The following is a 12,407-nucleotide window of genomic DNA, read 5'->3' on the forward strand; positions in this document are numbered from 1 at the left end:
TTAGCCATTTTTGTGAACGCGATCCCAACAGCCTTAAGAAACATCTGTAAAGAAAAAGGAAAAGACCCTCGAAGTTTTGAAAAGACATATGGTAAGTTGATTTCAACCATACATAATGCTCTTAATTCCTAATTGTAAGGGATTTTTCCCTCTTCTCTAAATCGAATCTATTAATTCAATTTTAATTTTTCTTTTCCTGATTTTAAAGTAAAAATTTGTACCTTGGTATCTAGAAATTCTTCCATTACTAATAAAGAAACTATTTTCAGAATACTTAATTATTATTAGGAGGATTTTATTTTTTTTTAAATTATTATTTTCTAGGAACTTTGAAGCAACGTTGAAGCAGAGATGAGGCAACGTCTTTACGACATCGTTACGACATCTTTAAGACAACTTTACGACATCCTATTTCCATTTCGTTAAGTCGTCTTAATAATATTCTAAATATGTCGTATGATCTGACGATGTCTTTACGATATCGTAAAGACACTGTTACGACATGGACATAGGATGTCGCCAAATTTTGTGCCCATTGGGTAACTTGGTGAGCGGGGTTGATTTCACGGGAGGGGGGAGAATTCCATGAGTGGGTAGAGCCGCCATCTTACGATGTGCTAATTGATTATGCGCACAAGCGTTTTTGCCGACAAAACTGTGAAAGAAAATATAAACATGTGGGCGCTGCCATGTTTGTCGCTGAACATCAAAAGATGATGGACCTCTCTCCTCATTGCATCAACCCCACAATGGCATGCCTAGTCCCTTATTTCCTATGGCCATGTAGATGATAGACGGTTCTACTTGAGCGGTCAAACAGGGCGGCATTTTTCCCGTTTGACAATGTCGGTAGAGAAGATTAAAGTGGGTAATTTCGCGTATATTGTCTATATTCTAATTCATAAACTAGGTGAATTTGGGGTGCTTTAATTAAGAAATTGACATAGAAGAATCTGAAAGATCTTAAGGCCATGTGATGAGTGTAACAGCTAATCAAGTCAGCCCTAAGATCAATATTTTTCACCCATATTGAAAAAGAAAAGTTTAAATAACGCGGAAATTTTTTTCGGGAAATGTGAATAAATATTAAAGGATCGTTTGTGGCCTTGCAAAGAGTTGGAGGAAGAAAAAAAGTTTATTTATGCAAGTAATGATTATCGACGGACACATTTAGGTTTTACAGCCCATTGACAACATTGCAAACTCCTTGCAGGGTTTGACGAGAGCACGATCGGTATTTCTCCAAAATAGAAATTTAAAAAAAAACTATTCACTATTCTAATTATTTAGGACCAGAGACAAATTCTTGCATGCCTTCTATGAATCGTGCCAAATTTTTAACACGATATCTCATTCCGTGTAGACGTAAGTTGGGAAAGAAAAGTTCCACTGGTATTTTCTTAAAAAAAAATTTTTTCTCAAAATTTCCATCGGAACAAACAGAGACATGGACTTTATTACCTCCTCTTTTATTCCCCAAACTTTCAGATCGATACCTCATTTCGGTTAGACGTAAGTTTGGAAAGAAAAATCGAAGACCAGGTTTGGTCACGTGACCCTCTCGTCACATGACCTTAAGGGAGTTTTTATAATTATGCACAATTAAACATTTTGAAAAAAGTACTGTTTTTTTTTGGTATTCAAAGATTAATTTAAGAGCCTATTAATCAAAATTTTAATCATTCTTTTAGTACATAACAGTGAAAAAAGTAATAAATGGTGGAAAATAAAAAACATTTTTATTTCAAATTAATACTATTTTGATGTTTGAAGATTACGGATATATTTTTTGAATTCACTGTTTATTGGAAAGAAATTTATCTACTCGGTTAAAAAATCATCTTTTTCATTAAAAATTTAACTCTTTTTGGAAATTTATTGATTTTTAATTGAAAAATTATCTATCTTATTTATGCATCAAAATTTCACTTTTTCAGTGACAAATTCATCTATTTGGTTGACAATTTTAAGATTTTTGTTTTCAAGTTTGTTGTTTTTGACTGAAAAATTAATTTTCTAGTTTAAAAATTCTTCTTTTTATTGAAAATTAAAGTTTTTTTAAATCCGTTGTTTTTGGGTTGGATATTGAACTATTTAATTTGACCTTTAATGCTTGAAAATTAATCTTAGTAGAAAATTAATTTTTTTTGTTACAAATTTAAGTTATTTTTAAAAAATATTTGGTAAATTTTCGAAAATATATTTTTTTAATCACTGAGAATCTTCTACTAAAATTTCTAAATGCCTTAAACAGAAGCAAATTTTTCTTAAAATTTTTTAAAATAATAAAAAATTAAAAAACTTGTCTTAAAATATTCCGATTTTTTCGCGGAATTTATAGAAATGTTTAAAAAAATTTAATATCTTTTTAAGAAATTTCTAAAGATTAAGAAATCGTTTAAAGATAAATCCGAAATATTTAAATGAAACTTCTTCGATCTTCGAAAATTAAAAAAAGAATATAGGAAAAATTCGACTCATTTTAAAATATATTCAAATGATTTAAAAGTTAAAAAAAAGATTTATAATAATAATAAAATTAAGTAAGTGTCAAAATTTTTAATGATTCTATATTTAAAAAAAATTTAAGTGTTTAAAGAAACTAATTTTTAAAATTAATTAGAAGGTATTAATGGCTTGATATGCTTATAGAATTATTTAAAAAGTGAATAGCCTAAACACTTAAAATAACTTATATTTGGAAAGATTATTTCAAAATATTTGGTGAATTAAAAAAAATCTTAGGTATTTGAAGAACCGTTTTAAAATAATTTTAGAATAATTTCAAAATTTAATGGATTATAAATTTTGAATAATATATATTTGGAACAATTAATACTTAAAGAATATTTAAAATAATTAAACCGTCTTGCCTTAACAACATAAGAAGTCAAAGTTTCCGAGAAATGTATTTCCCCGCAAAACAAATGCAATATAAATAGACCAATAGCTCTTTAAAACTGCTTTCTTGAACACTTATTATATAATCTAATTAAATAATATCTAGTTAAACTTTAATTAAATGAATAAATCGATTAAAATAAATGAAATAAAAAAGTGTCTAATTTTCTTTTAACTTTTAATATTTTTCACATTTCCTAATTTAGTATATGTACTAATAACTGTGTTATTATCTTCAGCCTTTTAAAAAGGCAAAAAAAGCTTTTAAAAAACCTGGGCTATTAATTTCAGCAAACTATGGAAAAGGTTTAGATATAAAAAATTATGTTTTTTGCAGTTGCAATAATTTTTAATACAAAATACAAATTTGGAATAATTATTTGCTTGTTATAAAGATAAAACCACATGTCAAGATTTGACAAGAAGGAATCACGGCTTATCAGTTTCTTTTTCAAGTTATATGAATATAATTTTCGTAAGATTCCGGAGAAATTTTCAAAAACATTTTTGAAGATTTCCAATATGCCGACAAAAATGCAGAAAATTTTTATGTATTTTTTTTTTATTCGGCAGGATACACAAAATATTAGGAAAAATTATAGTCAGCTTAAAAGATATTTGGGACTTTTAGAAGATTTGAAGAAATAATTTTTCGAAAAACCATTCATGTTTTTAAATATTGTTAATCTCTTCAAAAATTCTGAAATTCCTTAATAATTTTTAGAATCAAAAATTACATTTTTACAATGACCTTCAAAACTTAGAGATTTTTAGAATCTTTCAGAGGGATCTTAACAAAAAATTGCCATTCTTTCAAAATTCTTCAGAAGCTTCTAACATCTTTTTCGAAATACTCAACCTTTTATAAAATTGTTAACAATTGTTTTATAAATGTACAGAAAATTTTAAATTGTCTAGCAATTTTCAAATTGTTCACCTTCGAAATATCTTTACAAATCATTCAGTTTTTCTAAAAATCTTTTAATTGTCCTAAAATCTTTTAGATTTTATTTCGTGTTTTAAAATCAAATCTCAATTATTTAAAATTTGCTCAGAGATCTTATTATCGGTACGAAAACTTTATTCTTAAATTAAGATATTCTAAGTTTTTTGCCCATTATGTATTTAATTTTTCTTGCCTCTTTCAAAGTTTTTAAAAGTTTACAAATTGGATACTGCGATAGCAAAATTATAAGAACAGAGTTAAAACACGGACATACATATCTTATTTTTTTAATACCTAACTTTGTCTATTAAATCATCAATATCCAGGGGCGAACTGGGCCGATTCCCCCTGTTAATAACAGTTAATATCCATAAATATATTAAATTGTCTATCATTATAATAAAATTTGGCTCTGAATTCTGCATATTTAATAAAAACAATGTAACGTAATATAATCAAAGGTATTTATCTTTTATATAATACATAAAAATAATGGACTCTGGAGGTAAATAATTGTGCTCTTTGTGCTAATGGTAACTAATTGAGCCATGGACATAGGAAACCACGAAGGAATAATAAGGAGACCCAACTGCCAGTGTAAAGCCATCTGAAACTGGCAATAGAAACATTACCGTAAGTGATACGCACATTACAAGAAGATCTTAGATTTGAGTGCGCATGTGCGCAGTGTTCCTCTTCTTATACATGGAAAAGTGTGCGAATGAGAAAGTTTGTCAAATTGACGTAAGTTAGAGGTTGTGTTCTTTTGTTGATCATCATACCAAAGATACACATTGCGTGATTTTCAGTAAAATCATTTACACCGTAACGAATTAAAGTTTCTTGCCACATTTGCAATTGCGTCTCCTTTATATAGAAAAATAAGATCAAAAAATAAAGGTTAAATTTCTAAATCATTTATATTAAAATTAAATGACAGTTAGGTAAAACAATAAAATATATTGGACATTTATTGTACTTACAGAGAAGGCTTTAAAAAACGAAGTGTATTTGCCTTCTTCGGCGTGTAACTTCGTCCACAACCCGGAACTTGACACCTCATGGCTTAGAATACATTTCTGACACTTGCGTCAATTTGACAAACTTTCTCACTCGCACACTTTTCCATGTATAGGAAGAGGACAACAGCGCACCTACGCACTCAAATCTAAGATCTTCCTGTAATGTGCGTATCACTTACGGTAATGTTTCTATTGCCAAGTGGGGGAACGGAGTTAGGTCTCCTTATTATGCCTTCGTGTAGGAAACAAGGGACTAGGCATGCCATTGCGGGGGTGATGCAATGAGGGAGGGAGGTCCGCCACCTTTTGATGTCCCGCGACAAACATGGCAGCGCCCACATGTTTATATTTTCATGCACAGTTTGTCGGCAAAAATGCTCGTACGCATAATCAAATGGAACACCGTAAGATGGCGGCTCTCCCCACTCATGGAATTCTCCCCCCTCCCGTGGATTCAACCCCGCTCGCCAAGTTAGGATGGCATGCCAAGTCCCGTGTTTCCTATGTCCATGAATTGAGGAGAAACTTAATTGGTAAATCATTTCAGAAATTGCTGACTTTCGTCATTTACCGACGCGCAACTTGCAGCTTCAAAGTAACTCTTCGGTAATCCGTCAAGAGGGCGCAGTTATCAACGCATTTTTTTTCACATTCTCTTATTCGATTAGATCGGCAATCTCCCACCTCATCTCTGGTTGAAGTTTACGTATATATGCTTCCTTACCTAGTAAATAAAAAAAATTCAAAATAATTCAAAGTTAATAGAAAGTGGCAGGGTTTAAGTTCCGTTTGTGGAACTTTCCGGATTCATGAGGGTTTTATAATTAAATATGACACAATTCGTTTTCTGAAATTGGGTCGCACTAATATTTGACAAAATCGTTCTTCTTTTCTTATAGATTGCCTTATATCCAATTGAAGAATTCTTCAATACATAACATGAAAAACTCTTACCAAACATAACCTAAAAAAATGAATAATATGTATAAGACCAGGCATTTCTTTTAATCACTTTATTCGGGATTCGACGTAATTCCCACCTACCCAAACACTCACGAATCCGCAAAGTACCACAATCCGAATGTAAATCCTGCCACGCTCTACTCACTTTAAGTTCTTTTGAATCTTTTTCATTTGCTGGGTAACCTCTCTTCAGCCGCGCATTGGACAACATTCGATTGCACCCGGAGCAACCCTAGCGGATCGAAGGAACCGAAAAGAGCCTCTACAAAATACCCTTAAAGGCCCCACTGAGCCCCCCTTTGGTTCTCTTTTAAAAAACTAAAAAAAACCCAGCAAGATCAACTTTTTAATCACCTTCAGCAGAAGTGAATGGAATTTTGTTTTATTTTAACGCTGCAAAAAAAGTATTGCGATTACTCCTTGAGTTTCTAATGGAAATTCAGTGTCTTCGGTGTCAGTGTCTTCGGTATATTAAACAATTAGGTCATATTTATTTTCTGTATAAGCGCAGTCACAATCTTGAACACGCAAATTACGGGTGAATTTTCAATCAAGAATATTATTTTCCTACTAAAATAGATAAATTTCAAACTAAAATTATAAACCTTGAACAAAAATACAAATGTTACGAAAGTAGTTTAACTTTTATCTTGAACAATACAGTAGAATTTTGAAGCAGCAAATATTAATTTTCACCAGAAAAGTTTCATTTAAGCCATAATTTTCAACCAAATAGTTGTATTTTCAAGCCACGAAGACAAATTTTCAACTTTTCACCAATTTGTTACATTTTTCTAACTCAAAATAATAAGTCATCAACGAAAAATTTAAAAGTAGATATAATCAAGAACGATTTTAATTTAAAATAAGGAAAACCGTTAAATTAATAAAAAATGTTAGTTTTCAACAATTATCAATTCTTAACCAAAGGGATGAATTATTCAATCATTTTTCGTATTTTACTTTCAGCACGTCTACCAACAACACCTGAGAGGCGCTAAAGTGCGAGAATTTCTAAATTGTGAGCTAAAGGCTATAATGACCGATCAACTAGTCTGTCTGGACCGTTTAGCGTTACTGACTACAAGATTGAAATCCAGGAGGTTCTTCGGACAACAAAGCTAAGATACAGAAACTCAAGCAAGCAACTTAAAACTTCAGAAGTCGAGGAAAATCAACATGAGATATCTGAGAGTGAGAAGAAAGAAGAGATCGTAGATGATGTCGAAGTAGATAGTGAAACTTCAGCAATATAATTATATTTTATCATACGCATAGTTACGACATCTTCACGAAATCCTATGTACATGTTTTTTCGGTGGCTTTGTGATATCGAAAACACATCGTCAGATCATACGACTTATTTACGATATCGTAAAGACACCTTAACGGCATGAACATATGATGTCGTAACGATGTCGTAAAGACGTCGCCAAACTTTGTACTTTGACATTTGAATATCGCAGAAACGTCCCAGGGATATTCCCGGGATACCCTTATTTCCGCCTTGCGGGATATCCGACAGGTTATCCCTGGAATAATTGTTGTTAAAAATAACAATAATGGAAGGTTCTCCTTAGGTCCCAGTGGAACGTTCCCAAGCGGCGGACATTTTACACGCTTAGGGAACGTTCCCGCGAAACGTTCCGTGCTATTAGGGAAGTGACAAAAATTAATCCTTGCAGAAGCAAAAGACCCTATATACGTAACAAATCAAGTTGTATAACTTATTGTAAGGTAAAAAAAAACATTAAAAATATTATTGAAGTAATTTCTTAAAATGGAATGGGATACGATCTAATGCAACTGGATGGACGATGTGCAAATGTTAAATCCTCTAAGTACCGCTTAGGTGTGTGAGGATATAATTTACAAAAGAGCTTTATAAAGGGCATTTTATTTCATGTCCTGTCATACTTACAAACCCTAGCGGACAGAGTGAACGTAAAGGATACTTTACAGCGTATCCTTATAGTATCCACATAGTATCCCTTCCGTATCATTCAACAAAAACAGTAGGATGGACATTTAACTTGTTGAAATTTGAATTCTACATTAAATTTTACATTAGAGTGTCATAGAGTAATTGTACTAGTATTTTTGAATCGTTAAAAACTTTAAAAAATTTCATTAACTTCTGCTGAAGGTGACTTCAAGCGCACGCATAATGGTTTCAGTAGTATGTTGCCACTTTCGTCGCCGCCTTGTTTTCTCAGTTTTTCACTGTATGGCGCTAGCACCCAGCCAAAATTCTTGTTTACCGAGGGATAACTTCTATCATCTGCTACTAAAAGAAGATGTGATTGAAGCCGCCTTTTGCCCATGTAAATGATAATTATTCTAATTTTTAAAGTTTTTAAGGCTGAAAAAAACTATTACAATTACTCCGTTACATTGTAATGGAAGATTCAACGTAGAATCCGAATTTCAACAAGGTGTATACCCATCTTGCTGTTTTTTTTTTTAGTTTTTGTTGCATGATACGGAAGGGATACTACAAGTATAAGATGTAGAGTATCCTTTCCGTTCACTCGGTCCGCTGAGGATACTAGCATCTTTGTATCCACAATAATAAATATTGATCGCTGAAACTTCGGGAATGATGAGAAACTTGAAAACCGATATCGACAATCTATTCTGGCATAAGTAATTTAAAATAATTTTTGTTTTATCAGCCTTATAATTTGTTTCTTAATTGAAACAAAAAAAACGCTATTCATATTTATGTTTATGCTTCTCATCGTTTCCCAAAGATTTATAACAAAAATATTTATTATTGTAAACTCAAGTATGCTAATATCGCAAGTATCACGCACTGAAGTTGGTGATATTAAATATCAACAGTTTTTTAGATGCGTGCGTTTTAATCTTAGTAGCGCAAAATGCATTTTATACTTACGATATTAGCATGCTTGTCTCTATAATAATAAATATTGTTCCCTGAAACTTTCGTAAATTATGAGAAACATAAAAACCGATATAAAGAACCTACGCCTGGTTTAAATAATTAACATTTCAATCAACGTGTCACTTAGTTGATATTTTTAAATTCACTTACAACATGTGTCTCTTCTCTCTTGTTTTGAGTGGATAAAGGTTATAAAAATTGTTGTGTGGATTGTAAACTAACTGAGGACAGAATTTTGTTGTTTTTATTACTGATGAAGTTTGATAATCAGAACGAACGAAACGTATATTAAAAATGATTCTTATAAAAATTCTATTTAGTTCAATATAAACGAGCTTTTAACAAATGACCAGATGGTATTTATTATTGTAAACACAACCATGCTAAAATCCCAATTATTGTATGCTTAGGTTTGCTATATTAAATATTATAGTTACCTAAATGTAAATCTTTAGTAGGTATACACTGGTATGCTATGACTGCTGGTATAAGTATTGTGAAATTTATTTTTAAGTACTTGGGTCTATAATAAAAATTACTTTTATGATAAGTTACTTGCTCCTTATTTAAAACTTGAAATGACAATATTATTTATATACCCTCTTAACATTTTAAATGTGTACACGCACCGTATCTGCACTGGTAAGCACGACGTGCGGTGCACGCGTCCTGAATATGAGAACGCAGCTACGTCACCCGTTCGAGAAAACCCGCATGTCGTGCGACGCTTTGAACCCTGCGCGCATTTTTCTATCTGAGTTTCACTGTTCTTAATTCTTAGTTGCTGTTTTTTGAAAAAAAATAAGGTTAAATGACTTAAAAACACAGTATTAGTCATTTTAAGTTGTCGATATTGATTGCTAGACAGATAGCTGTGACGAAAACTAATTTTTTAAATTGTTTATCATGATTTTATTTTAGTTTAGTTTGTCACATTTGAATAAAGAGAGAGTTTTGTGATAAACAAATGTATTCCCTGGAGGGCGGAATGAACGGAGTGGGTGCACTACAGCGTGTCATGAAACAAAAACTAAAAAAACAGCAAGATGAATATTTAAATTATTGCAATTCCTATTCTACGTTAAAATTGCCGTCAGAAGGTCACGAAGTAATTGCAATAATTTTTTTTTTGGAACGTTAAAATTTTTTGAAATGTTAACTTCTGGCGAAGGCAACTTCAACCGGAATATCCTGCAAGATGGAACACAATTTCTCAATTTAAAAATACACAGGAATACTACCGCACATGTCAGAGATATCCGCGTTCTGACACCACTGATCGCAGGCTGTGTCTGACTTTTACAGTCAGTCACCTACTGGGAACCTGCCGGTACTAAGTCACAGATGTACATCAAGTACCGCGCGCCTCGCTAAGGATAGACGTGGATAAGCGGAGAATTTGTTTGAAAAAAACGACTGGGTTTCAAGAAGATAAGGCTATCTCATATATAAAAAAGATAGAAATTTATTCACTTGGATAGGAAAATAGGGATTTAAAAAGATAGACGAAAGTTAAGATTGACCAATGGATAGAAAAGGATAGAAGTGGATAAGCTGTGGATTCATTTAGATAGAAAGATCGAGATTCAACAAGATAGAGCTATCTTATATTTCAGAAAATATAGAAATTGATTCACTTGAACAGGAAAATAGGGATTAAAAAGATAGACGAAATTTAATATTGCCTAAAGTATAGAAAAGGATAGAGGTGGATAAACTGTGGATTCATTTAGATAGAAAGACTGAGATTCAAGAAGATCGGGCTATCTTATATTTCAGAAAAGATAGAAATGTTTTCACATGGACTGGAAAATAGGGATTAAAAAGATAGACGAAATTTAAGATTGCCCTGGCGGTCTTTAGGAACCGAATGGACCCTGTACAAAGTACCCGTAAAGACCCCATTGGGTCCTTTGCGGTTCCTTTTTAAAAAAACTAAAAAAAACTTACGGAGTAATCGCAAGTCTTTTTCTTGCAGCTTTAAAAACTTTAAAAAAATAAAATACCTGTCATTTGCATCGGCCGAAGGCGACTTCAAGTGCATCTTCTTTTAGTAGCAGTTAATAAGCGTTCCGTCGGTAACTTCAAGAATTTTGTCTGGATGCTAGCACCATGCAGAGGAAGCCTCATACAACAACGCTGCGATGCAAGTGTTAATGACAATTTTTTTAATTTTTAACGCTACAAAAAGAAGTATTGCGAATACTCCGTGAATTTCCTATAGAAAATGTAACGTAGAATCCGAATTTCAAGAGTTTAAAATTTGATCTTGCTGGTTTTTCGAGTTTTTAAAAAGGGAACCGAATGGGGACTCAATGGGGTCTTTACAAGTACTTTGTAGAGGCTCCTGTCAGTTCCTTCGGTCCGCCAGGGACACTGCAAATTAGTCAAGAGACCAACAATTGAACGGAAGTACCATTATTTTTTGCGCATGCGCACTCAAAAGTAATTTAATTGAAAATGTCTATTGTAGTCTTTTTATAATTCCTAAATTAAAGTGATTATTTAATTCCACAGCTCGTAAAAAACTTCAGGATAGAGTGCATTAACAAGCGTCCAGTGAAGATGGTTTTACAAATGATCGCTGAACCGTCTGAACCTATCCAGCTGAAGTTAACGCCAAGATGATGCCAAAGATCGATCCAAATGAGCTTTTAGTTGAAAACTTCCAAACCAAGACTCTTCAACGTGGGAATGAGATATTTTTAGGCATTATAAGGTTATTACGTATTGAAAGAGCAGTGTGAAGACCTTTTACTTAAGAAATATATTTTTAAACGCATATTAAGCGCAATAATCATTGAGTAAGCTTTTAGGAATTTTTCAAAAATTTGAAAAGTCTTTTTGTTATGATTAACCATGCTTAATGTATTTTTATCGAGCGAGGATTGCAATAAAAAGTTTATTATGATAGCATTACAAAAAAATGTGATTATTGCCAAGAGAGGATGATTCCCGTAAGAAGCAGCTAAGCGTATATAAACTTTTAGAAGATTTAGAGTAAAAAAAAATAGATTAGACTATTATGTATCATTGTATGTATGTCTAACGGCAACCAATATGAAAAGGAATACTGATTTAATACTGTTTCCAGACTAGTTTCAAACAAAGTTTAGTCTTTTGGTACCATGAACTCTTCAGCCTATAACTGCAATACTTTGAACGCATTAAAATAAACAGTACTCTGTCTCGCCCTCTCATTTATTAACTACTCTTTTACTACCGGGGCAAAAGGACCGCAGTCTTCTCGAGATCATAAAAAGACAGATTTAAGCCAGGCCTATATCTGCCTATCCGTTGTCTTAAGTTTGTATTTCTTTTCATGAGGGAATTGTAGGGCATCATGAAATTTCAAGAATAATGTATCAAAACACATTAAAAATGGCAATCTGACAAATTTTGTTTATTCCATTACTCATCCAATTAATAAGAGAGCAATTTTGCATGCCTATTCAGCAGAATGTAAAATATACGTCTTTACAGAATGAAAAATGGAACTGGCGGTGCATGAGCAGCAATGGGGTAAAACTGAGATAGGCCTTTCCGATATAGCATTTAGAGCGGAAGAAAACTGGTTTAAGATTTTCGAGATGCTAATGGTTGTGTTTAATATTGTGAAACATTTGAAATGCTGACCGATGCCGGTGATCGCATCATGTGTCAGATT

The 12,407-nt window shown here is 32.3% G+C and overlaps 1 protein-coding gene across 9 annotated transcripts in view; it reads left to right on the forward strand.

The window, feature by feature from the left end:
- LOC117175901 (cytochrome P450 315a1, mitochondrial-like) overlaps nucleotides 1-12,073 on the forward strand; it is a 584,936-nt gene extending 572,863 nt beyond the window's left edge. For 8 of the 9 annotated variants that reach the window (XM_033365765.1, XM_033365734.1, XM_033365795.1 and 5 more), the window contains one exon: nucleotides 6,802-7,650. In XM_033365765.1, coding sequence (XP_033221656.1) covers nucleotides 6,802-6,957 — 156 coding nt within the window. In that variant the 3' untranslated portion in view covers nucleotides 6,958-7,650. Of the gene's footprint in view, nucleotides 1-6,801; nucleotides 7,651-11,257 lie in introns of those variants that run through there. The other variant, XM_033365785.1, reaches the window with a different exon arrangement.
- Nucleotides 12,074-12,407: the final 334 nt, after the last annotated feature.

This window comes from Belonocnema kinseyi, chromosome 1 (genome assembly GCF_010883055.1).
Source record: "Belonocnema kinseyi isolate 2016_QV_RU_SX_M_011 chromosome 1, B_treatae_v1, whole genome shotgun sequence".
In the NCBI taxonomy this organism is placed as follows: domain Eukaryota; kingdom Metazoa; phylum Arthropoda; class Insecta; order Hymenoptera; family Cynipidae; genus Belonocnema; species Belonocnema kinseyi.